General features: G+C 43.0%; 1 protein-coding gene across 5 annotated transcripts; it reads left to right on the top strand.

Moving 5' to 3' along the window:
* The first annotated feature begins 390 nt into the window (after positions 1-390).
* On the top strand, positions 391-22,338 carry LOC110531612 (UPF0687 protein C20orf27 homolog). 5 transcript variants are annotated; one of them, XM_021614902.2, is made up of 6 exons: positions 391-609; positions 6,630-6,727; positions 11,223-11,362; positions 13,269-13,407; positions 15,010-15,135; positions 19,640-22,338. In XM_021614902.2, the coding sequence occupies exons 2-6, from the start codon at positions 6,709-6,711 to the stop codon at positions 19,738-19,740; spliced, it is 525 nt and encodes a 174-aa protein (XP_021470577.2). In that variant the 5' UTR covers positions 391-609; positions 6,630-6,708; the 3' UTR covers positions 19,741-22,338. The 5 variants fall into 5 exon arrangements, with proteins under 5 accessions (XP_021470577.2, XP_021470579.1, XP_021470576.2 ...); XM_021614904.2 differs by having other exon boundaries at positions 11,204-11,362; XM_021614901.2 differs by having other exon boundaries at positions 604-741.
* Positions 22,339-22,584: the final 246 nt, after the last annotated feature.

The following is a 22,584-nucleotide window of genomic DNA, read 5'->3' as shown; positions in this document are numbered from 1 at the left end:
CGTTGTTAAAAAATATATTATAATAATAACAATAATAATTATTAACTTCCGCTGTCCTCCAAAAGTAGCTGATTCTCCTCCTCACTTCAGCTACACTTAAAGTGGCCACAATGTGGCGACATCATAACATGAATGTATTTTAGTGGTGAGTGGAAGGAGAAAAACCCCTGAAATGTACTCGACCCAACCGTCTGTGACATTTCTTACTGTAGATATGCCTTATGTGAGTTTAACATTTGATTGTTTACACGAACATAAACAACATTGCCAAACGCTGTAATTTAGATCCAGATATCTCCAGAATTGGATAGTAAATCACGTAACCAATGCGGAAGTTGGAGGTAGAAATTAATCCAACGAAAGGGGGAGTGGTTTCCACTAAATAACCCAGCCACAAAGTGAAATTCCTCAGCCACAAACTCAAAATTGGTTACAAAAATTAGATTTTTGGTCTTATTTTAAAGTTAGACATACAATTAGCAGTGCGATTAAGGTTACGGTTATAATCAAAATCTGATTTTAAGAAGATAAATCCTAGAAATAGGCGAGTAACGACTTTGTGGCTGTGCTAACTAGTGACGACCAAGGGGGAGTGGATGCGTATCTACGGTGGGTGTTCATTCTACTGTTTATTCATTTTCTGTGGACCCATATTCCTTTGCCTATCCTTAATTTGGATACAACCGACAATAGGACACTACCTGGTTGCAGCGTGTGCATATAGCCTCAATTGCAAGAAAGGTGAGTTCTTGGTGAGCGAAAAAGGTGAGAAATATTTCCATGCTGTTTGCTGCAGTTGCCGGAGCACAGTTTTAACTTTGTGTTATTGTACTGCGAGGGCAGCAAGTTTCGAGACAAGCAGGTTCAAACTCTTTACAGGACGTAGCCGTATATTCTCAAAATATTAGACTATAGGCTAAACTTTGCAGAAATGCGAGGTTTTTACTGTTACACTTAACTCAATTTACATTTAACGTAATTTAGCAACGTAAATCTGCTTGAACCTAGGGGGTCTACAGTAAGCTGTCTCGGTTGGCATATGGCACTCTTGGTGTCATGCTATGTCCACTGCAGAATGTGATATTGAGAGCAGCTTGCACTGTATCTCTCTCATTGTGATATTGGTTTGAATAGAATACAGTATTAGTAGTTCATAGGATGAACTACAACGCATTCACATTTTTACATAAATCTATAGGCTACCGTGTAAGTGTTGTTTTTTCCTCAAAACCTTTTACATCAGCCAAGCCCAGGGGTAGGTAGATATCCCTGTTCCTGGAGTGCCGCAGGTACTAATCCGGACGCTTATAAGAAATCCTGCTAAGCCCTCGGACGAACCATCAAACAGACAAAGCGTCAATACAGGACCAAGATCGAATCCTACTACACTGGCTCTGCTGCTCAGCGGACATGGCGGGGCTTGTAAACTTTCACTGATTACAAAGGGGAAACCCAGTCACGAGCTGTCCAGTGACGCAAGCCTATCAGACGAGCTAAATACCTTCTATGCTTGCTTTGAGTCAAGCAACACTGAACCATGCCTGAGATCACCAAATGTTCCGGATGACTTGTGTGATGACTCTATCCATAGCCGATTTCAGTAAGACCTTTAAACAGGTGAATATTCGCAAGGCCATACAGATTACCAGGATGCATCCTCAGAGTATGAGCTGACCAGCTGGCAAGTGTCTTCACTGACATTTTCAACCTCTCCCTGATCCAGTCTCTAATACCTACATGTTTCAAGCAGACCACCATAGTCCCTGTACCCAAGAATGCCAAGGTAACCTGTCTAAATGACTAATGCCCCGTAGCACGCACATCTGTAGCCATGAAATGCTTTGAAAGGCTGGTCATGGCTCACATCAACACCAATATCCCAGACAATCTGGACCCATTCCAATTCACATACAGCCCCAACAGATCATAGATGATGCACTGCCCTTTCCCACCTGGACAAACGGAACACCTATGTGAGAATGTTGTTCATTGACTATAGCTCAGCGTTCAACACCATGGTGCCCTCCAAGCTCATCACTAAGCTAAGGAGCCTGGGACTGAACACCTCCCTCTGCAACTAGATCCTGGACTTCCTGACAGGCCATCACCACCTGGGCAACCACACATCCTGACTCTCAACATGGGGGCCCCTCAGGGGTGCGTGCTTAGTTCCCTCCTGTACTCCCTGTTCACCCACGACTGCATGGCCTCGCATGTTTCCAACACAAGTTTGCAGACACGACGGTGGTAGGCTTGACCACCGATGATGATGATGAGATTTCTACAGTACTGCGGTTCGACGTCATAACTGACTTCAGTGGGCAAATTCTCACCTTCACTGGCACGCTGGAGGCACGCTGGTGGTATGCTTCACTGATGAATCCCGGTTTCAACTGAACCGGGCAGATGCAGACAGCCTGTGGGCGATCAGTTTGCTGATGTCAATGTTGTGAATAGTGCCCCATGGTGGGGTTAGGGTATGGGCAGGCATAAGCTATGAACAATGAACACAATTGTATTATATCGATGGCTTTTTGAATGCACAGAGATACCGAGATGAGATCCTGAGGACCATTGTCGTGCCATTCACCTGCCGCCATCACCTCATGTTTCAGCATGATAATGTGTCAAGGATCTGTACACAATTCCTTGAAGCTGAAAATGTCTGTTTTTTTTCTTCCGTTTTTTCCCATGGCCTGCATATGCACCAGACATGTCACCCATTGAGCTTGTTTGGGATGCTCTGGATTGGCATGTACGACAGTGTGATCCAGTTCCCGCCAATATCCAGCAACTTCACACAGCCATTGAAGAGGAGTGGTACAACATTCCACAGGCCATAGTCAACAGCCTGATCAACTCTATTGCGAAGATGTGTCGCGCTGCACGAGGAAAATGCTGATCACACCACATACTGACTGGTTTTCTGATCCATGCCCCTACTTTTTGTTTTGTTTTAAGGTATCTGTGACCAACCGATACATATCTGTATACCCAGTCATGTGAAATCCATTGATTAGGGTCTAATGAATACATTTCAATTGACTGATTTCCTTTTATGAACTGTAAAATCTTTGTTACATGTTGGGTTTATAATATAAATATATATATATATATTTATTTTTATTAAGCCGACCTGAACCTCACCATGCTGGCTCTGTTGTCCTTTCACATTGCACGCTTCCAGCAGCTTTGGTGGATGCGTAACCAGGCCAGCCCAGTATAGCTTGGTTCAGCCCTATAGTGCAAATCAGGCATGAGTTAAGATACAAGGCAATCTATGTGTGCAAGCGTTTCTGTTAATGGACATGTCATATTTTTAATCACCTCCCTCTAGGATGCTTCTTCCTTCTTTACAGTAGAAAAGGAGGTAGTGTTTCTTTCCCAGACTTTTTGAACCTATAGACAACTGGGTTCAAACCTAAAGCGGTTCTAGGGGTCCTTGATCTCCTGCGAGGGAGTTGTTCTTACTCACTGTTCCAAATGTTTAAATGTGTCAGGGAGCAGAAGTCATCTTGGAATGTATCAGGCCTCTGTTGCTGTGGTAATATAACTTGGCTACAAGACATGGTAAAAGCCTGTCTGTCTATAGCAAACAAAATGTTTGCTGTAGTAGATCACTTACCATTATTCAATTCTTCTTTACAGTGCCTTCAGAAATGATTCATACCCTTTAACTTTTTCCACATTTTGTTACACTATGGCATTGTTCTAAAATGGATTAAGTAAAAATGTCCTCTGCAATCTACACACAATACCCCATAATGACAAAGCAGAAATGTTGATAATACTTATTTACGTAAGTATTCATACCCTTTGCTATGAGACTCAATTAAGCTCTAGTGCATCCTGTTTCCATTGATTATCCTTGAGATGTTTCTACAACTTGAAATTAACCTGTGGTATATGAGGTCCCACAGTTGACAGTGCATTTCAGAGCAAAAACCAAGCCATATGGTTGAAGAATTGTCCGTAGATATCCGAGACAGTATTGTGTTGAGGCGCAGATCTGGGGAAGGGTACCAATAAATGTCTGCAGCATTGAAGGTCCCCAAGCACAGTGACCTCCATTTTTAAATGGAAGAAGTTTGGAACCACCAATACTCTTCCTAGAGCTGGCTGCCCGGCCAAACTGAGCAATCGGGGGAGAAGGGCCTTGGTCAGGGAGGTGACCAAGATCCCAATGGTCAGAGCTCCGGAGTTCCTCTGTGTAGATGGGAGAACCTTCCAGAAGGACAACCATCTCTGCAGCACTCCACCAATCAGGCCTTTATGGTAGAGTGGCCAGATGGAAGCCACTCCTCAGTAAAAGGCACAAGAGCCCGCTTGGAGTTTGCCAAAAGGCCCCTCTGGTCTAATAAAACCAAGATAGGATTGGCCTGAATGCCAAGCAAAAGCTGGCACCATCCCTACGGTGAAGCATGGTGGTGCCAGCATCACGCTGTGGGGATGTTTTTCAGGGGTAGAGACTGGGAGACTAGTTAGGATCGAGGGAAAGATGAACGGAGCAAAGTACAGAGATCCTTGATGAAAACCTGCTCCAGAGCTCTCAGGAACCCAGACTGGGGCAAAGGTTCACCTTCCAACACGACAACGAAGCACACAGCCAAGACAAGGCAGGAGTGGCTTCGGGACACATTTCTGAATGTTCTTGAGTGGCCCAGCCACAGCTCGGACTTGAACCCGATCTTTTCTGGAGAGACCTGAAAATAGCTGTGCAGCAACGCTCCCCATCCAACCTGACAGAGCTTTAGAGGTTCTGCCGAGAAGAATGGGAGAAACTCCCCAAATACAGGTGTGCCAAGCTTATACAAGCATCATACCCAAGAACACTCGAGGCTGTAATCGTTGCCAGAGGTGCTTCAACAAAGTACTGAGTAAAGGGTCTGAATAATTATGTAAATGTGATATTTCAGTTTATGTTTAATAAATTAGCAAACATTTCTAAATCTGTTTTTGCTTTGTCATTATGGGGTATTGGGTTTAAAGGGGGGGGGGGGACAATTTAATCAATTTTAGAACCTAACAATGTGGAAAAAGTCAAGTGTTCTGAATACTTTCCGAAGGCATGGTATAAAAGATATGTATTTTTTCCCCCTTCTACCCAACTTCGATCTTGTCTCATCGCTGCAACTCCCCAATAAGCTTGGGAAGCGAAGGTTGAGTCATGCGTCCTCCGAAGCATGACCCGCCAAGCGGCGCTTCTTAACACCCGCCCGCTTATCCCGGAAGCCAGCCGCAACAATGTGTCGGAGGAAACACCGTTCACCTGATGAGCGAGGACAGCCTGCAGGCCCCCAGCCCACCACAAGGTTGCTAGAGCGCGATGAGCCAAGTAAAGCCCCCCCGGCCAAACCCTCCCTTAATGCGGACAACGCAGGGCCAATTGTGCGCCGCCCTATGGGACTCCCGATCACGGCCGGTTGTGATACAGCCTGGGATTGGACCGGGGTCTACATGTTTAGTTCGACAAAAGATGAGGTATTTTCACAAGGTAACAAGAAAGGAATATGAGCAACAACAAAATTGTGAACCCGGCATTTCAGAACATTTGAATACATTTTCTGACTGATGCAAGCTATTGGATTGGTTTGGTCTCCTGCCACAAGATGCACTCACATCTTAAACATTTGGACCAGGGACTGATATGATCGGTTAATCTTTACATTCCTAACAGTGAATGATTTTTTTTAGAGCGGATGGTATTAAACTGCAGCAAAGCCTATGCATATTTGGCTTTTGGCTACATAAGAGAACAATGCAGTGGTGTTTTTTATCTTACAGTAACGTTATAATATGCTATTCAGTTCTGTTATGTATAATACTATTATGTGATTTACAGACAGATTTTTTTTTTTACAGTGCAGCAGCACTCCGGTTGCCAAGTCAGTGCCTTAGACTGATGCGCCACTCGGGAGGCCCCGGCACAGTTATTTTGTATTTTTTTGAAGGTGAATCGTAAATAAGCACATCTCTTGGCTTGGTAGTCTTCCAATTGTGGCAACGTCCAAGGTACAATCCAACAGCCTCTCTCTTTAGCTACTACAGGCAATAGCAATATGGTGAAACACCCAACTTGCAACTGGTCACCAGTCCATTCTTTTCAGGCCAGTGGTTTCAGTCAGTCAGAGGAACTTGTCATTTTTCTTAGTATGACCCTCACCTGACTAGGAGTGCTGCATCTTTCAACAACCTTTTTAAGATGCCTCCCTTGATTTTTGTTAAGGTTATATTTTGTCCTTTCTTTCACAGAAACCTGTGAGTTTCTCTGAAAAATGTTAAAATAAACATCTGACACCTTGGTTTGAATTTAATCCTCTTTTGAATGTTTGTTTATCTTTAATTTAACTCAGTCGGGAGCCTCCCCTCTCCCTTGGTGATAGTCTGGCACACACAGCTGGGTGCCGTCGTTTGAACAGAGTTAGTAACCTGGGGCTAGGATTTATTAAAGACAAATACCAGCTCGTCTTCTTTCAGAAGTATTTATTTCCTGATTTCATTACAGTTGTGACTTTCTCCTTTCTTTAGCTTTAAGCTCTTTCCTAGTTGCCCTCCCCTTCTTCTGTTAATCCTTTATCATCAAAACCTCTTCTTTATTCTCTTGTTTCTCTCCTTCTCTCATGTCTCAGGGTCATTTTGTGGCTGGGCCATAGAGATGACCAGGCTGTGACGGTTGGGTTCTCTCTCTGTCTGTGGACCAACCCTGGCATGGCTACTGCTAGGAAGAGTAAGTACCCCTTTTCTATTATATTGTTGTATAGACTCTTGTCCCTTCTCCCCTGTTATGTGGTTTTAAATGCAATAATGGGTATTTCTATGTCTTTCAATTCAAAACACAGTGCAGCTCTATGTCTCAATGTGTTCAAGGTATGAAATTAGTTATTTTCAAATGCAATTTATTTTTGGGCATAGTTCTGGCCAATTTTTCAGTTGACAGATTCTTATAACTATGTTCTGGCCCCCCGACCATCCGCTCCGACCAAAAATTGTCCCGCTGCTGAATCTAGTTGCCTACTCTTGACAACGTCTTTAGGTGGATAAAAACGCATATGGTTACAGAGCATTATGGGTACTGTAGTATATCATGCTTTATTACCTAAGCTTCTTCTTCCTCCACATGAACCCTGTCCAGAAACCACTCCAATAGCAGGGTCCCAAACTGGAAGCCTGCTGCTCAAATTTGTCCCGTGGATGGTTTTTACATTTTATTTTCATTGTTGGACATAATACTGTTAACACCAGGAAAGCAGCTTCAAGTGATTTTATTCCCACGCGTAATAGAGAGACACGTAATGGTATACAAATGTAAGCAAAGTTTGAAATTATTCTGTTTTAGTGAAATATTATATCTATTTGGGTTTCTTGCGGTCCATTTGCATTCTACAAATTATTTGTAATTATGTTTCGGCCCCCTGACCATCCGCTCAAGAAAAAATCGTTCCACGGCTGAATCTAGTTGATGAACCCTGCCCCATAGCCTCCCAAGGGTTGGCAGACATTGTTGATTTCTAGATCAGGTTTCCACCAGTCTTCATAGAACTCTCCAGCCTCTCCCTCCTACTTTCACACGCAGGTAGCCTAGCGGTTAGAGTGTTGGTCCAGTAACCGAAAGGTGTCAAATCTGTCTGCCCGAGTCCAAGGCACTTGACCCTAATTCCTCCAGGGTTGCTGTTGATAATGGCAGACCCTGGGCTGGGACCCCACTCTCTGAGGGTGTTTCAGGGAGAGTGGGATATGCTAAAAATATATTTTTTTTCACTTCTCAAGTTCGCTATCAAACAGGGAGCCTCCAAAAATCCTCTCTTCCTTTCTCTCTCCCCCACTCTTTCTTTCTCTCTCCCCCACCTTTCTCCCCCTCCTCACTATGTTTTAACATCACTACAGTATACAAATGCTTACTTAGTGTGTGTAATTTAAAGAAGAGATGGGTGGGAAGGGTACAGGAAACCCCCTAGCAAGATGAGAATAAGACCTGGCAATCCAACCCCGACATGGCAATGTTTATGTATGAAATGTCTTTGTTTACAATGCACACATACTACAGCTTATTCTCCTGAACTAGAAGCATCAATTTACAGTCTTTGGAAGAATGCATTTTTAGGGGAAACATGGGGAAAAACACAATGTGGACTTGTTTGAATCGAGTCTGAAGTGTGTGTGACTCAGTGTGAACAAATATGTTGCACATGACAGATAGGCAGGAAGTGTTCAGGGATCCTCATAGAAACACAGCAAGAGAACAGCACCTGGGAGACGGACTAAAAGTGGCAACACTCTTTTCACTGTCATTAATACGTCTCTTTCCCCCCCAGTGGAGATTGGAGGCTTTGTTTCTGCACACAAAGCACTCTCCTCTCCCTGGGTCTTTGTTCTCACTTTAATTAGGCTGCTGAATGAGAGTGTAGATTTACATCTTATTTGTTTTCGCTTCAATGTATTTTTCATGTGTCTGGGATGTAGCTGCTTTCACAGGGAGCGAGAGAGCGAATGCGTGGGGTGTGTGTGTGTGTGTCAGTTTAATTTGGTCCTTGGAGAGAAAGAAATAGCAAGGGGTGGAAGAGGGAACTGAACTTGGAGATACAAGCCTAATGGAGTCTGTTACCATGGTCATCAGACAAAGTTAGTGATCGATCTTTGTTTAAAGTGTTGTGCCGAGCACTGACCCGCCTGGGGGGGACGGGACATGCAGAGAAAGAGACGCAGACAATAGACACGAGACAAAGATGGAGGGGATAGTGAAAGGACAAGTTAGAGAGGGAGAGGACGAGGTAGACACACAGTCATCTAATCTACAACAGAGGCTAGGAGAGAAACGATGATCCAAACCCAGACCAACAGATGTAGAGTGAGAGAGAGGGGAAAAAGATAGCAATATTATGACTACCAGACAGAGAAGCCAGCTCCTGTACTGTAGACTGCACTGTAGTAGATGTAACAGGCCTTGGGTGTTCAGCAGCTAAGAGACCTGGGTTCAAATAGTGTGTATAATGTTTTATTTTTTTTCAAAACACTTCAGCCGCACTTGACTGAGTTTGCCTGGCACTATGGAATCAATGAAATGGTCTCAAAAGTACAAACCGCTGCCCACCTGACTCTAAAAAAACAGGCTCAATCTAATGCTTCCAAGTATTTGAAAGAAAACCAATACTATTTGAACCCAAGCCTGGTATCTAGCCAGCACAGTGTCCAGTCCAGTTCACTGTCTGGGCTAGTGTCCAGAGAATGTGTATTAACGAATGGTCTTGTTTGAAAGCCTGTGGATCTCTCTCAGCATTGTCTGAATCCACAAATCCTTTCAACTAGTGTAGCATAGTAGGTAGTCTTCAGACTGGAGTGGACACCGATATACTCTGACTCACCTCAGGGCTCTAAAGTGTAAATTGATTGCATAATCAACAAAAATATTTTGCTGTGCGACAAGGAGTTTTATTTTGGCAGCGGTGTGCGGCTATGAAAAAAAAAAAAAACATCTCCTAGGCGCTCTACCGTTGTTTCCGAGTGCCCTAGTGAAACAAGCGAGTGCAGATGTGTTAGCGTCATGGTTTCACCATTTACAATGAAAACGGCTTGCTTCTAGACCAACCAGGTCAAATGCTCTGACCCATATTACCGACGCCATATGAGCCAGATCTTTTGGTATTCAAAGTCAGTGTCGGTGGGGTCAGCAAAATGAATTTACTTTATATACTGTACATTAGTTGTCTGAGTAAACTGAGAATATTGCCTGGCTAGCCATTTATATCGCTCAGGCCAACCGACTTTTCTTCTCCACGATGAGTCTGGATTTGCCTCCCTCTCCGGCGATTTCTAGAATGCGAAGACATTCTGGCTTGAAAATCTATGGCAAGACTTGAAAATGGCTGTCTAGCAATGATCAACAACCAACTCGAAAAAGCTTCAATTTTTTTTGAGTAATGGGCAAATATTGTACACTCCCGGTTTACAGAGCTCTTAGACTTACCCAGAAAGACTCACAGCTGTAATCGCTACGAATAGTGATTCTAACATGTACTGAGGGGTTTGAATACTAATCTAATCAAGATCTATTAGTATTTTCATTTCCATTTTTAAAAAAGTTCACATTTTTCTTCCACTTTGACATTAGTATTTTGTGTAGATTGTTGACAGAATTGCAATTAAATCCATTTAAATCCCACTTTGTAACACAACAAAGTGTGGGGGGAAAAAAGGGGTGTGAATACTTTCTGAAGGCACTGGTATGAAACCATGCAACTGTAAAGTTGATTAAGTTCAAGGTTTATATTTCCTCCTCATATCTTTATCTTTATTTTTTTTTATATCATTTTAATCTAAACAGCCACCCGCTCGCTGCCTAATGAAATTCTGACTCACAATGTTATTAAAGAAATACAATCACAGTGCCTGTAACTCCTAAACTCTTATCTTCTTGACCCAGATAGGATTAACCCAAGCAAGGCAATGGGAATAAATGCTGTAGATACACATCACTCTTTTTTTAAAGGGAAATGAAATAAGGAGATACAAATGTTGATGAATATGATGATACTGTGACAATGTATCCCAGAGGGACCGTCAAGGTACAGCATTTCAAAAGATCAGTGATCTAATGTGTTCCACAAGGCATTCAAACAAACCTGGTCTGTGTCCCAAATGGCACAATATTCCTTATATAGTGCACTAGTTTTGACCAGAGCCACGAGAGACAGTGGTAGAGATCTATTAAATCAGTATCTTCTATAATACAATTTTGTCTGTTCCCTCTCCAAATGCTGTGACAGGTGGTTTCCTTTAAATGTCCATTTTATGAATGTTTAATGGACAATAACGTTTATCTTATGACTGCAGGGCATTCTACAGTATTAGATAAGATATCTTTTCTTTATTACTCTTTACCTCATATCAAATCCTCAATCTTCTTCCTGAATAATGTGTTTTCCTTCCATGATTACAAATATATTTAGTTACTATTGCTTTTAAGAGTGATCACAGACATTTTGAAGAGGCATTCAAACGACTGAAATGAAGTCGATTTACACTCAAAGTTCAAGATGCCATGTTCTTCTCCCTTTGATTTCTTTCCAGCTTATTTTTTGTGATTTTCTTAGAATATTTTTTTTATAGCCACTCATTGCTGGGTGTCACTGGCATAAGAATGTTGTTCCCATTGGAAACTGTTGTACCAGAGTCCTTTACCATTTGTGTGTGTAACAATTTAAGTTAGTTGGTCTCTCCCTCTTCAGGCTCCGCAGGAAAGGCGGGAGGTGTTGGTTTCTCAGAAGAGCCAGCCGCCGGCACGCCGTCCCATGTCCACTTTGATGAGAAGCTCCACGACTCTGTCGTCATGGTGATCCCTCAGCCTGACGGGAACTTTATGGTCAAGGTGGGTTTGGGTTTTGGATTAAATAATTTAACATGTCTGATGTGAAAATGATCATAATACCCTGACTACACCGCTTGCGTCGCATGTGCTGCAAAATAAAATTAGAAATCTATATTATTCAACTATTGCACCCACACTGCTCGCGCGCGCCAACGAGTGTCTGCGTTGCCAAGGGCTAAAATAGAAGTCAGTTCTAATTGTGACGCTGAACGCAGTGCAAGTCCCGCCTCTCCCATCTCCTCATTGGTTTATAGAAGCAGGTACCCACGTGCCATCTCCTCATTGGTTATACCCATGTGGGTGAATGATAGACAAACGAGTTCAGTGGCAGTAATGCATCTAATTTATGAAAGTTGCCAATCGCAATATAAAGTCAATAGAAGAAAGGGCCTGGAAGAGAGATGACTAGAAACGATTCGGTTGACCATTTTATGTGTGGATTATTTGTCGGAGTAGAGGACCTTGTGCATTTCAGGTAAAATAACAACTCAATGTTTATATCCCCGGACAAATTAGCTAGCAACAGCAAGCTAGCTAAATAGGACCAATTAGCTAGCAAGTTCAAGCTAGCTAGCTAAATTGCCATAAATGTTTAATGCTTTTTGACCTGTCCCCAAATGAATGTCATTGGTTCAGAGTTTGATATTTTAACCTGCGTGTCGTGATTGTGTTTGGTGTTGGGGGACAGAATACATGTATGCACGCAGTCGGTTTGGGTTCCGTGTAAGAGTTATCAAAACGGCACACCCAGAGAGCTAGGATTATCCAAAAATGTTCCCCTCAATCTCCAGTGGTCTCCCAGCCATCCTTCTTTTCTTGCCATTTTCAACTGAGGTGAACCTTTTTTATAGGGTTGCAAAATTCCAGCAGCTTTCAATAAATTCCCTGATTTACCAGAAATCTTTGTTAGAGGATTCTGGATTTCCTGCTTATTCTCTCCTTATTCCTCCAACCGGGATTTCGGGATAACCAGGGAATTTATTAAAAGTTCCTGAATTTTGCAACCCTAAACCTGTATGACAACAAAGGGGAGGAGGCGAGTTTCTCTCTCATCTCTGCTAATCTTCTGTATCTGTTCTGAAGATTCAGTTCCAACTATGCCAGTCCTCTCCCCTCCTGTTTACCGAGGATGACTGTGGATCAGAGAACTCTTTGCAGCATAGCACTGTAGTCGTGGGCGTGTAGTGTGACTGTGCTGCGGTTCAGACGGCCCTTTGATTCTGCTTCCCCGGTGTGGGAAGTGAGGTCCACCAGACAGACGACAGCGGTGAATGTGCCGTGTGTCTGAAGTTCTCTGCTGCCTCCTTGGAACCACTGGGTTGCCATGGAAATGGATGGGGGGAGGGGGGTGTAACCTAACCAACGGGCTTGTTTAAATCAGATGTGGTGGGATGTAGTCAGTGTGTGGGATGGCTGGAGACAGACGGTATGCTGCAGAGCTATTTAATCAAAGCACTGGGTTTTTGTGTTTCTTTCACTCTTTTCTCCCTCACTTGTTTTTGTTTGTTTGACACGGCCAGAGGGTCACGTGAGGCTTGTTTGACACGGCCAGAGGGTCACGTGAGGCTTGTTTGACACGGCCAGAGGGTCACGTGAGGCTTGTTTGACGCGGCCAGAGGGTCACGTGAGGCTTGTTTGACGCGGCCAGAGGGTCACGTGAGGCTTGTTTGACGCGGCCAGAGGGTCACGTGAGGCTTGTTTGACGCGGCCAGAGGGTTATCCTTTGGTCCCTTTCGCTCGCTCTCCCTCTCTCTCGTTTTCTCTCTGAATCTTTTTCTTGAGCTCACTCTCTCTCCCGCTCTTACTTTCTCTCTCTCTTCTCTTGCAGCTTTTTCACTTGCTCCCCACCCCACCCCATCATGCCCTTTTTCATATTCACTCCCTCTTTTATTTATATATCTGTCAGGTTGGTTTCCTGAAGACCCAGCACAAGTATGAGATTGTCTTCACCCTCCCGGAGCTTCCATCACTGGGGAAGGACGCGTCTCCAGCTCCAGTACCCAACCCCCATATCCGCATCACTGATATCACTCCTGTACCAGAGGGTATGTCCGAGTCTTGCTCAACTCAACCTCAGCCCTATTCCCTGTCCTGTCCTTTGACCTAACCTCAGTCCCAGCTACCTCACCCCAGCCCATGGTTCAGCCTTGCCATAGCCATCAGCCCCAGTTCTAGGTCCTCGGATACAGCCTTTGCCCTATGCCCAGACCTACACTACCGTTCAAAAGTTTGGAGTCACTTAGAAATGTCCTTGTTTTTGAAAGGAAAGCAAATGTTTTGTCCATTTTTAAAATAACGACTCTGGGATGCTGGCCTTCTAGGCAGAGTTCCTCTGTTCTTTTGCCCATCTTAATCTTTTATTTTTATTGGCCAGTCTAAGATATGGCTTTTTCTTTGCAACTCTGCCTAGAAGGCCAGCATCCCGGAGTCGCCTTTCACTGTTGACGTTGAGACTGGTGTTTTGCGGGTACTATTTAATGAAGCTGCCAGTTGAGGACTTGTGAGGCAACTTTTTTCTCAAACTAGACACTCTAATGTACTTGTCCTCTTGCTCAGTTGTGCACCGGGGCCTCCCACTCCTCTTTCTATTCTGGTTAGAGCCAGTTTGCGCTGTTCTGTGAAGGGAGTAGTACACAGCGTTGTACGAGATCTTCAGTTTCTTGGCAACTCTCGCATAGAATAGCCTTAATTTCTCAGATCAAGAATACACTGACGAGTTTCACAAGAAAGTTATGTTTCTAGCCATTATGAGCCTGTAATCAAACCCACAAATGCTGATGCGCCAGATACTCAACTAGTCAAAGGCCGGTTTTATTGCTTCTTTAATCAGGGCAACAGTTTTCAGCTGTGCTAACATAATTGCACAAGATTTTTGTAATGATCAATTAGTCTTTTAAAATTATAAATGTGGATTAGGTAACACAACGTGCCATTGGAACACAGGGGTAATAGTTGCTGATAATGGGCCTATGTAGATTTTCCATAACAAATCAGACGTTTCCAACTACAATAGTAATTTACAACATTTAACAATGTCTACACTGTATTTCTGATAAATGTTATGTTATTTTACTTTTTCAAAAACAAGGACATTTCTAAGTGATCCCAAACATTTGAACGGTAGTGTAATCCTAACCCTTTTTAAGTTCCACTGATCTTTGCCCAGTCTCCGGTTGGCCAGACCTTCATGTCAGTCATGTTTTATAGTAGCTGTACATCTCAAATGTGCAGGAGAGACTGAAAGTGTGTCGGTCCATGACAGAATCCGAATAAGGAAATGTTGAAATGTTGAACCGTTTTGCTAACATCCCTCAGGAAGTGTCTGGATTTCGTAATGAGGGTTATCACCACTCACTTCAACACTTCAGTAGTTTGTTTTAGCGTTGAGCTGAGTGAGTTGCTCCATTCCATTACACCGTCTGCTGGAAAACCATGACCTTTTACTTTCATCCCTGTGACCTTTCTGTGACCACTTGGACTGTGTGTGTGTTATTTGTAGTGTTTGCCAGTTGTGTTAATGTGTTTGACCCCAGAGTTTTTCCACTCTGGTTGACATTTTGCTCCCCCGTGTATGTGTGTGTTCTCTGTATACGTGTTCCCTATCCTTCTGCCTTTTTGCCCTTCTTACCCCCCCTCCCTCTCCTCAGGTGGTCTGAGAGTGACATGTGAGTACATGGCCCACCAGGAGGGGGTGCTGTGTGAGGAGGTGATGCTGGTCAGTGAGAGCCAGGAGGACGTCTGCGTGGGGGTCAAGGTGCACGCCCGCGTCATGGGTAAGACCACAGAGGCCAGCCTCATCATAACGCTGGAAGAGCATGATTTTATTTTATTTTTTATTTCACCTTTATTTAACCAGGTAGACAAGTTGAGAACAAGTTCTCATTTACAATTGCGACCTGGCCAAGATAAAGCAAAGCAGTTCGACACATACAACGACACAGAGTTACACATGGAGTAAAACAAACATACAGTCAATAATACAGTATAAACAAGTCTATATACGATGTGAGCAAATGAGGTGAGATAAGGGAGGTAAAGGCAAAAAGGCCATGGTGGCAAAGTAAATACAATATAGCAAGTAAAACACTGGAATGGTAGATTTGCAATGGGAGAATGTGCAAAGTAGAAATAAAAATAATGGGGTGCAAAGGAGCAAAATAAATAAATAAATAAAATACAGTAGGGAAAGAGGTAGTTGTTTGGGCTAAATTATAGGTGGGCTATGTACAGGTGCAGTAATCTGTGAGCTGCTCTGACAGTTGGTGCTTAAAGCTAGTGAGGGAGATAAGTGTTTCCAGTTTCAGAGATTTTTGTAGTTCGTTCCAGTCATTGGCAGCAGAGAACTGGAAGGAGAGGTGGCCAAATAAATAATTGGTTTTGGGGGTGACTAGAGAGATATACCTGCTGGAGCGTGTGCTACAGGTGGGAGATGCAATGGTGACCAGCGAGCTGAGATAAGGGGGGACTTTACCTAGCAGGGTCTTGTAGATGACATGGAGCCAGTGGGTTTGGCGACGAGTATGAAGCGAGGGCCAGCCAACGAGAGCTTACAGGTCGCAATGGTGGGTAGTATATGGGGCTTTGGTGACAAAACGGATTGCACTGTGATAGACTGCATCCAATTTGTTGAGTAGGGTATTGGAGGCTATTTTGTAAATGACATCGCCAAAGTCGAGGATTGGTAGGATGGTCAGTTTTACAAGGGTATGTTTGGCAGCATGAGTGAAGGATGCTTTGTTGCGAAATAGGAAGCCAATTCTAGATTTAACTTTGGATTGGAGATGTTTGATATGGGTCTGGAAGGAGAGTTTACAGTCTAACCAGACACCTAAGTATTTGTAGTTGTCCACGTATTTTAAGTCAGAGCCGTCCAGAGTAGTAATGTTGGACAGGCGGGTAGGTACAGGTAGCGATCGGTTGAAGAGCATGCATTTAGTTTTACTTGTATTTAAGAGCAATTGGAGGCCACGGAAAGAGAGTTGTATGGCATTGAAGCTTGCCTGGAGGGTTGTTAACACAGTGTCCAAAGAAGGGCCAGAAGTATACAGAATGGTGTCATCTGCGTAGAGGTGGATCAGAGACTCACCAGCAGCAAGAGCGACCTCATTGATGTATACAGAGAAGATAGTCGGTCCAAGAATTGAACCCTGTGGCACCCCCATAGAGACTGCCAGAGGTCCGGACAGCAGACCCTCCGATTTGACACACTGAACTCTATCAGAGAAGTAGTTGGTGAACCAGGCGAGGCAATCATTTGAGAAACCAAGGCTGTCGAGTCTGCCGATGAGGATGTGGTGATTGACAGAGTCGAAAGCCTTGGCCAGATCACTGAATACGGCTGCACAGTAATGTTTCTTATCGATGGCGGTTAAGATATCATTTAGGACCTTGAGCGTGGCTGAGCTGCACCCATGACCAGCTCTGAAACCAGATTGCATAGCAGAGAAGGTATGGTGAGATTCGAAATGGTCGGTAATCTGTTTGTTGACTTGGCTTTCGAAGACCTTAGAAAGGCATGGTAGGATAGATATAGGTCTGTAGCAGTTTGGGTCAAGAGTGTCACCCCCTTTGAAGAGGGGGATGACCGCAGCTGCTTTCCAATCTTTGAGAATCTCAGACGACACGAAAGAGAGGTTGAACAGGCTAGTAATAGGGGTGGCAACAATTTTGGCAGATAATTTTAGAAAGAAAGGGTCCAGATTGTCTAGCCCGGCTGATTTGTAGGGGTCCAGATTTTGCAGCTCATTCAGAACATCAGCTGAGCAGATTTGGGAGAAGGAGAAATGGGGAAGGCTTGGGCGAGTTGTTGTGGGGAGTGCAGTGCTGTTGACCGGGGTAGGAGTAGCCAGGTGGAAAGCATGGCCAGCCGTAGAAAAATGCTTATTGAAATTCTCAATTATGGTGGATTTATCAGTGGTGACAGTGTTTCCTATATTCAGTGCAGTGGGCAGCTGGGAGGAGGTGTTCTTATTCTCCATGGACTTTACAGTGTCCCAGAACTTTTTTGAGTTAGTGTTGCAGGAAGCAAATTTCTGCTTGAAAAAGCGAGCCTTGGCTTTGATGATGATGCGCTCCTATGGGGTTTTAAATGAGACCTACTGTATACTGTGTGCCCTAGGGTAGATCTAGTGTTACACCCATAACAAAACCAGTGGGGGCATTCCAGGTCGTATTTAATTCAATCATTAGTCCAACAAAAACAAGTCTATTGGACAAATTCGGGTAGCCCCCCCTCTGTTTGGTTCCTAGTGAATACACCCCAGATCTCCCAACGCTTGGAGAAGTGTAGATTGATCAATATGGAGATTCTGGGTTCGAGTCCAGGCTCTTTCGCTGCGACTGGGGAAACCCATGGGGTGGTGCACAATTGGCCTAGCGTCGTCCGGGTTAGGGATAGGTTTGGCCGGCAGGGGTGTCCTTGTCCCATCGCGCACTAGCGACTCCTGTGGCTGGCCGGGTGTAGTGCACGCTGACACCGGTTGCCAGGTTAGTGTTTCCTCCGACACGTTGGTGCGGCTGGCTTCCGGTTTAAGCGGGCATTGTGTCAAGAAGCAGTGGGGCTTGGTTGGGTCGTGTTTCGGAGGACGCACGGCTTGACATTCGCCTCTCCCGAGTCCGTATGGGAGTTGCAGCGATGAGACAAGACTGCAACTACCAATTGGATACCACAAAATTGGGGAGTAAACAGGGTAATAAATAAAAAATAAGATTGATCAATATGAAACCATTGCATCACTTAACCTCCTTTCCAGTGTGATGCAATGTACCGTTCCTAAAATTGATATTTTCTGATCAAAACAGATTGTGTTGTGGTATCATGCAGTATATGCTCTGTGGAGGTAAAGGATAAAGGAAACAGGAACATACTGTCTTAATAGGGTGTTGGGCAACCACGAGACGGAACAGCTTCAATGTGCCTTGGCATAGATTCTACAAGTGTCTGGAACTCTATTGGAGTTATTACACGAGAAATTCCAGAATTCCAGAATTTGGTGTTTTGTTGATGGTGGTGAAAACGCTGTCTCAGGCACCGCTCCAGAATCTCCCATAAGTGTTCAGTTGGTGACTGAGACGGCCATGGCATATGATTTACATCGTTTTCATGCAACAATTCAGTGGCCACTAGTGCCCCATTGTCGTCCCATTGTCGTCCCATTGTCGTTATGGCCAAAATAATCGCCTGCCCAGCATTTTATACATGGTCCTAAGCATGATGGGATGTTAATTGCTTAGTTAACTCAGGAACCACACCTATGTGGAAGCACTTGCTTTCAATACACTTTGTATCCCTCATTTACTCGTGTTAACGGTATTTTGGCAGTTACATGCAGTTCCCTCATTATTAATTCACAACGGTACTGAAAACCAACTGCCTCTTCTAATAGAATTTCTAAAGTATCAGTTTAGTTCGATTGTAGCCATCTTGTCATTGTCTTCCGAAAGCACAACAATGCAACGCTGTAGTGTTGTTCACTTGAGTAACAAACAGTCTAGCACATAGGAGACTGGTTGAGAACAGATGTGCTGCTACCACCTGCTGGTGAGTGTGAACAGCATGGTTTAAATTAAGAGCATCACTGATCACTGCGATGCTGTGATCACCTGAGTAAAACGGAATGAGTCACGCATTAGTGGAGAGCTTATGATTTGGTAAAATACTTGTACTGTATTGAACATGGCTGACTGATTATAATCACTGCATCCCGTTCTTTCTTCCTGGCTCTTGAGTTGGAGCCATTTTCTGTCTGTAACACACTGTACTTGGACACCGACTGCATTCACTGTCTGGAAGCTTTGAATAAATTATGTCATGATGATTCACTTTGGAACCTAACACAAACCCTGTAATTAATTTCCTTTCAACAGAAAATGATTGTATATTTATCTATCTGATTTCATTCATTTCTGTATTTTAAATTAGAATAGTGCAACAAAAAAAAGTACTGATAGACAGGCCATTCGTGTCAACTAGGGACAAAAACCACAGTGGTGATCCGAACTTGAACATGTGTAGGCAGGCAGAGGACTGGAGGGGATATAGTTGTATGAAAGGGTTCGTGGAGAGGCTGGGAAAAGGATCAACCTACAGCTTAATCCCTAAGGCTTTACAGTCTCTCACTCTACTTTACCACACTGTAATAGAGCGCACTGGCACTGGTTGGATGTTGTGGACTAAACCATTTCTGAGAGACAGCCTAATGTTTTTTTTTTTCTTGCTCTCTCTTTCATTTTCTGTTGCTATCTCTTCCTCTTTCTTTCTCTCTCCCTGTTTTTCAGACCGTCACCATGGTACACCCATGTTGTTGGAAGGAGTGCGTTGTGTGGGAGTGGAGCTGGAGTATGACTCTGAACAGAGTGACTGGCAAGGATTTGACTAAACCAGACAATGTGACACAGACACACAAAAGACCATGCCACATGTGTTCAAATTCAACATCCACTGTACTTCAAACGATCCCTGACCATTTCAAGATGTTATGGTCCTAAAGGAGGATTAAATTAGGAAATGGATAGAAGTTATTTTAAGTAGTAGTCTGGGTTTTTAATTTTACATTCAGGCCGTACTTGGCCGCTAAAAGCTGAATTGCAGCACACAACGCATACAAGTAAACAAATCAAATCTTACCTTGCTTCAAAAGTAAAACAAACAAGCATCAAAACCTTTTTTTTTTAAAGCAAGTCCAATGTGATCCGATCACTATTGAGCTTCCCTCAACTATACTGAACACAAATATAAACGTAACATTTAACAATTTCAGTTACAGTTCATATAAGGAAATCAAATAAATTCATTAGGCCCTAATCTATGGATTTCACGACTAGAAATACCGATATGTTGGTCACAGATACCTTAAATAAAAAAGATAATGATCATGCGGTTTAATCAGCTTCTTGTTATGCCACACCTGTAGGTGGATGGATTATTTTGGCAAAGGAGAAATGCTCACTATGGATGTTAACAAGTTTGTGCACAAAATGTAAGAGATGCTTTTTTTGCATCTGGAAAAGTTCTGGGATCTTTATATTTTAGCTCATGAACCATGGGACCAGCACTTTAAATGTTGCGTTTATATTTTTGTTCAGTATAGTTAACATATCTGAAATGCATCTGTACGAAGTACTGTTGTTAGTACTGTGATAACACGCTATCCAACTGCCCATGCCATTCCACTGCCTGCCTGCCCCTATGTTGTTTAGAATGTGTTCTGAGTAAACCTTTAGGGGGCAACAAAGTTCACGTAATCAATCCAGACCATTTCACCCAGCCTAAATTCAACTGTACCAATAGGGGGCGACAAAAAACACTAAAATTATCCCTCTCATCTGAATCCAAAGGTGTAGAGGGATTCAAAAGGACTTTTTTAAATGAAAGAATGATACGCTATTAATCAGTCGCAAGTGCCTACGGTGCTGTACAGCTTTTACCATCAACAACTGCCTTCTGTCCCGTACTATCCTATCTATCAAGTATCTCCCCTTCAGGAGTTAAAAGATTTAGGACTTTAGTGGATCAACGATAGCTCAGCCTTCCAATATATAATTTTTATATCTACAAAACATTTCAAGTATATTTATAAAATATTAAAGATTGGTGCCATCAGTACCATTGGTAGTAAATCCACACTCAAATTAGATTGCCAGTTGTTTTTTGCTCTTTTAATATATTTGAGGCAACAAGAAGAAATAAAAGACAAACATTTTGGTTGTTAGCCCACCATGAATCAGCCAACAACTAGTAACTCTTACCCTTTATCTACCCCCAAAGCCCTCACCATCCTCTCTGAGCACTCATACTCTCATTGCAACCTAATAGTTTAGTAGTCACTGTTTACTGTCAATAGCTAGTCATTGTAAATGTATATTCCGATCAAATAAGAATGTCAAGTATCTAGCATAAAACATATCCTAATTTCACATAGCTAAACGGACAAAGCCCTGTTTTAAATATAATTGTTTTATATCAGACAATCTTCATGTGTTAACTGTGTTCGGCCTTAATTGAGGAGAACCTGTATATCGTTTGTTTGTATAATAGGCTCTAATGTCTTAAAGTTATACCTTGTTGTTATGGTGTCCATACTAAATCCATGCTCCAGGGTAGGGGTCAATTCCATTTCAATTCAGGAAGTACATTTGAAATGCCAGTTCTTTTCAATTAGGAAAATGTGGAATTGGAATTCTGTTTACTTTCTGAGTTGACTGGAATGGAAATGTCCTGAACCCTGCCATGCTTCAAAAGCTAGTGAGACCGAGTGTGGATTCAGTTTGGATACAAGGCGATCTTGTCCTTTTGAATAGAAAAGAGAGGGCACTATTGTTCATGCAGTCAGACTTATCAAAATAATATCCTTAGCCCATATTGTGATGGGCATCATAGCAGGTTTGGGGTCAATTCCATTTAAATTCCAGTCAATTCAGAAAGTAAACCAACATCCAAATTGTCTGAATTGAAATGTCAGTGTACTTTCTGAATTGACTGAAATTCAAATGGAGTTGACCCCAGCTCTGGTTGTTGGGTAATTGTACTGAGGGGTTACGGTACTAGGGGGGTGTGGCATTTTGTCAGTCGATATACAATACATGTTCCTTCATTGGTGTTTGCTACTATTGTCTCTGTTCTTTTCTTATGCCATAAACTTTGTTTTAAGTGCTTATCAAGAAAAACTCCCAAAAGGACTGATTTGAGGTAGAAAGACGTTGGAGCACTCAACAACAAAAAAGCAGGGATGTATTTATTTTAGCTCACTTTAATCCATTCTATGTGATGTCAACAGGTGGATGTCAAGCTGACAATAAATCAATGTCAGATTTTAAAATAAAATAAAATTGTTTAGTGCTCCAACTTCATTCGACTTCAAATGAGTCCTTTTGGAAGTTTAAGCGCTTCTCATGAATTGTTGTTATTGTTGTTGAGCACCTTTGTCTGCTGAAGTGTGAACGCCCACCTGAACTAATAAAGTTTGTGTTTAATTGTGCTTTTTGTTTTACCATTGCGTAACTCAGGTGATTTTCTGCTAGAAGGCAGTCCTTGCTGTTACATCGCTGTGTTCTGTTGAATGGAACTACAGGACACAACGATGCTCTGCGGTTTATGGTGTCTCACATGGGCTCTAGTGGGTATGCTATAGTGTGTAATATTGTAACAGAAACCAATTAGGTGTAAAGTCGATTCCGACTGACCCTTTCTCTTAGACCCTTCATCTCTTTTTTTCACCTCCGTT

Source organism: Oncorhynchus mykiss, chromosome 9, assembly GCF_013265735.2.
Source record: "Oncorhynchus mykiss isolate Arlee chromosome 9, USDA_OmykA_1.1, whole genome shotgun sequence".
Lineage (NCBI taxonomy): Eukaryota > Metazoa > Chordata > Actinopteri > Salmoniformes > Salmonidae > Oncorhynchus > Oncorhynchus mykiss.
Note: the sequence above shows the minus strand (reverse complement) of the source record. Positions and strands in the feature narration are given on the sequence as shown.

Bases quoted from the DNA above. Each gene is read 5' to 3' on its own strand.
- LOC110531612 (XM_021614902.2), top strand. The intron at 11,363-13,268 runs GTGGGTTTGGGT...TATATCTGTCAG, and splicing joins ACGGGAACTTTATGGTCAAG to GTTGGTTTCCTGAAGACCCA. The intron at 13,408-15,009 runs GTATGTCCGAGT...CCCTCTCCTCAG, and splicing joins TATCACTCCTGTACCAGAGG to GTGGTCTGAGAGTGACATGT.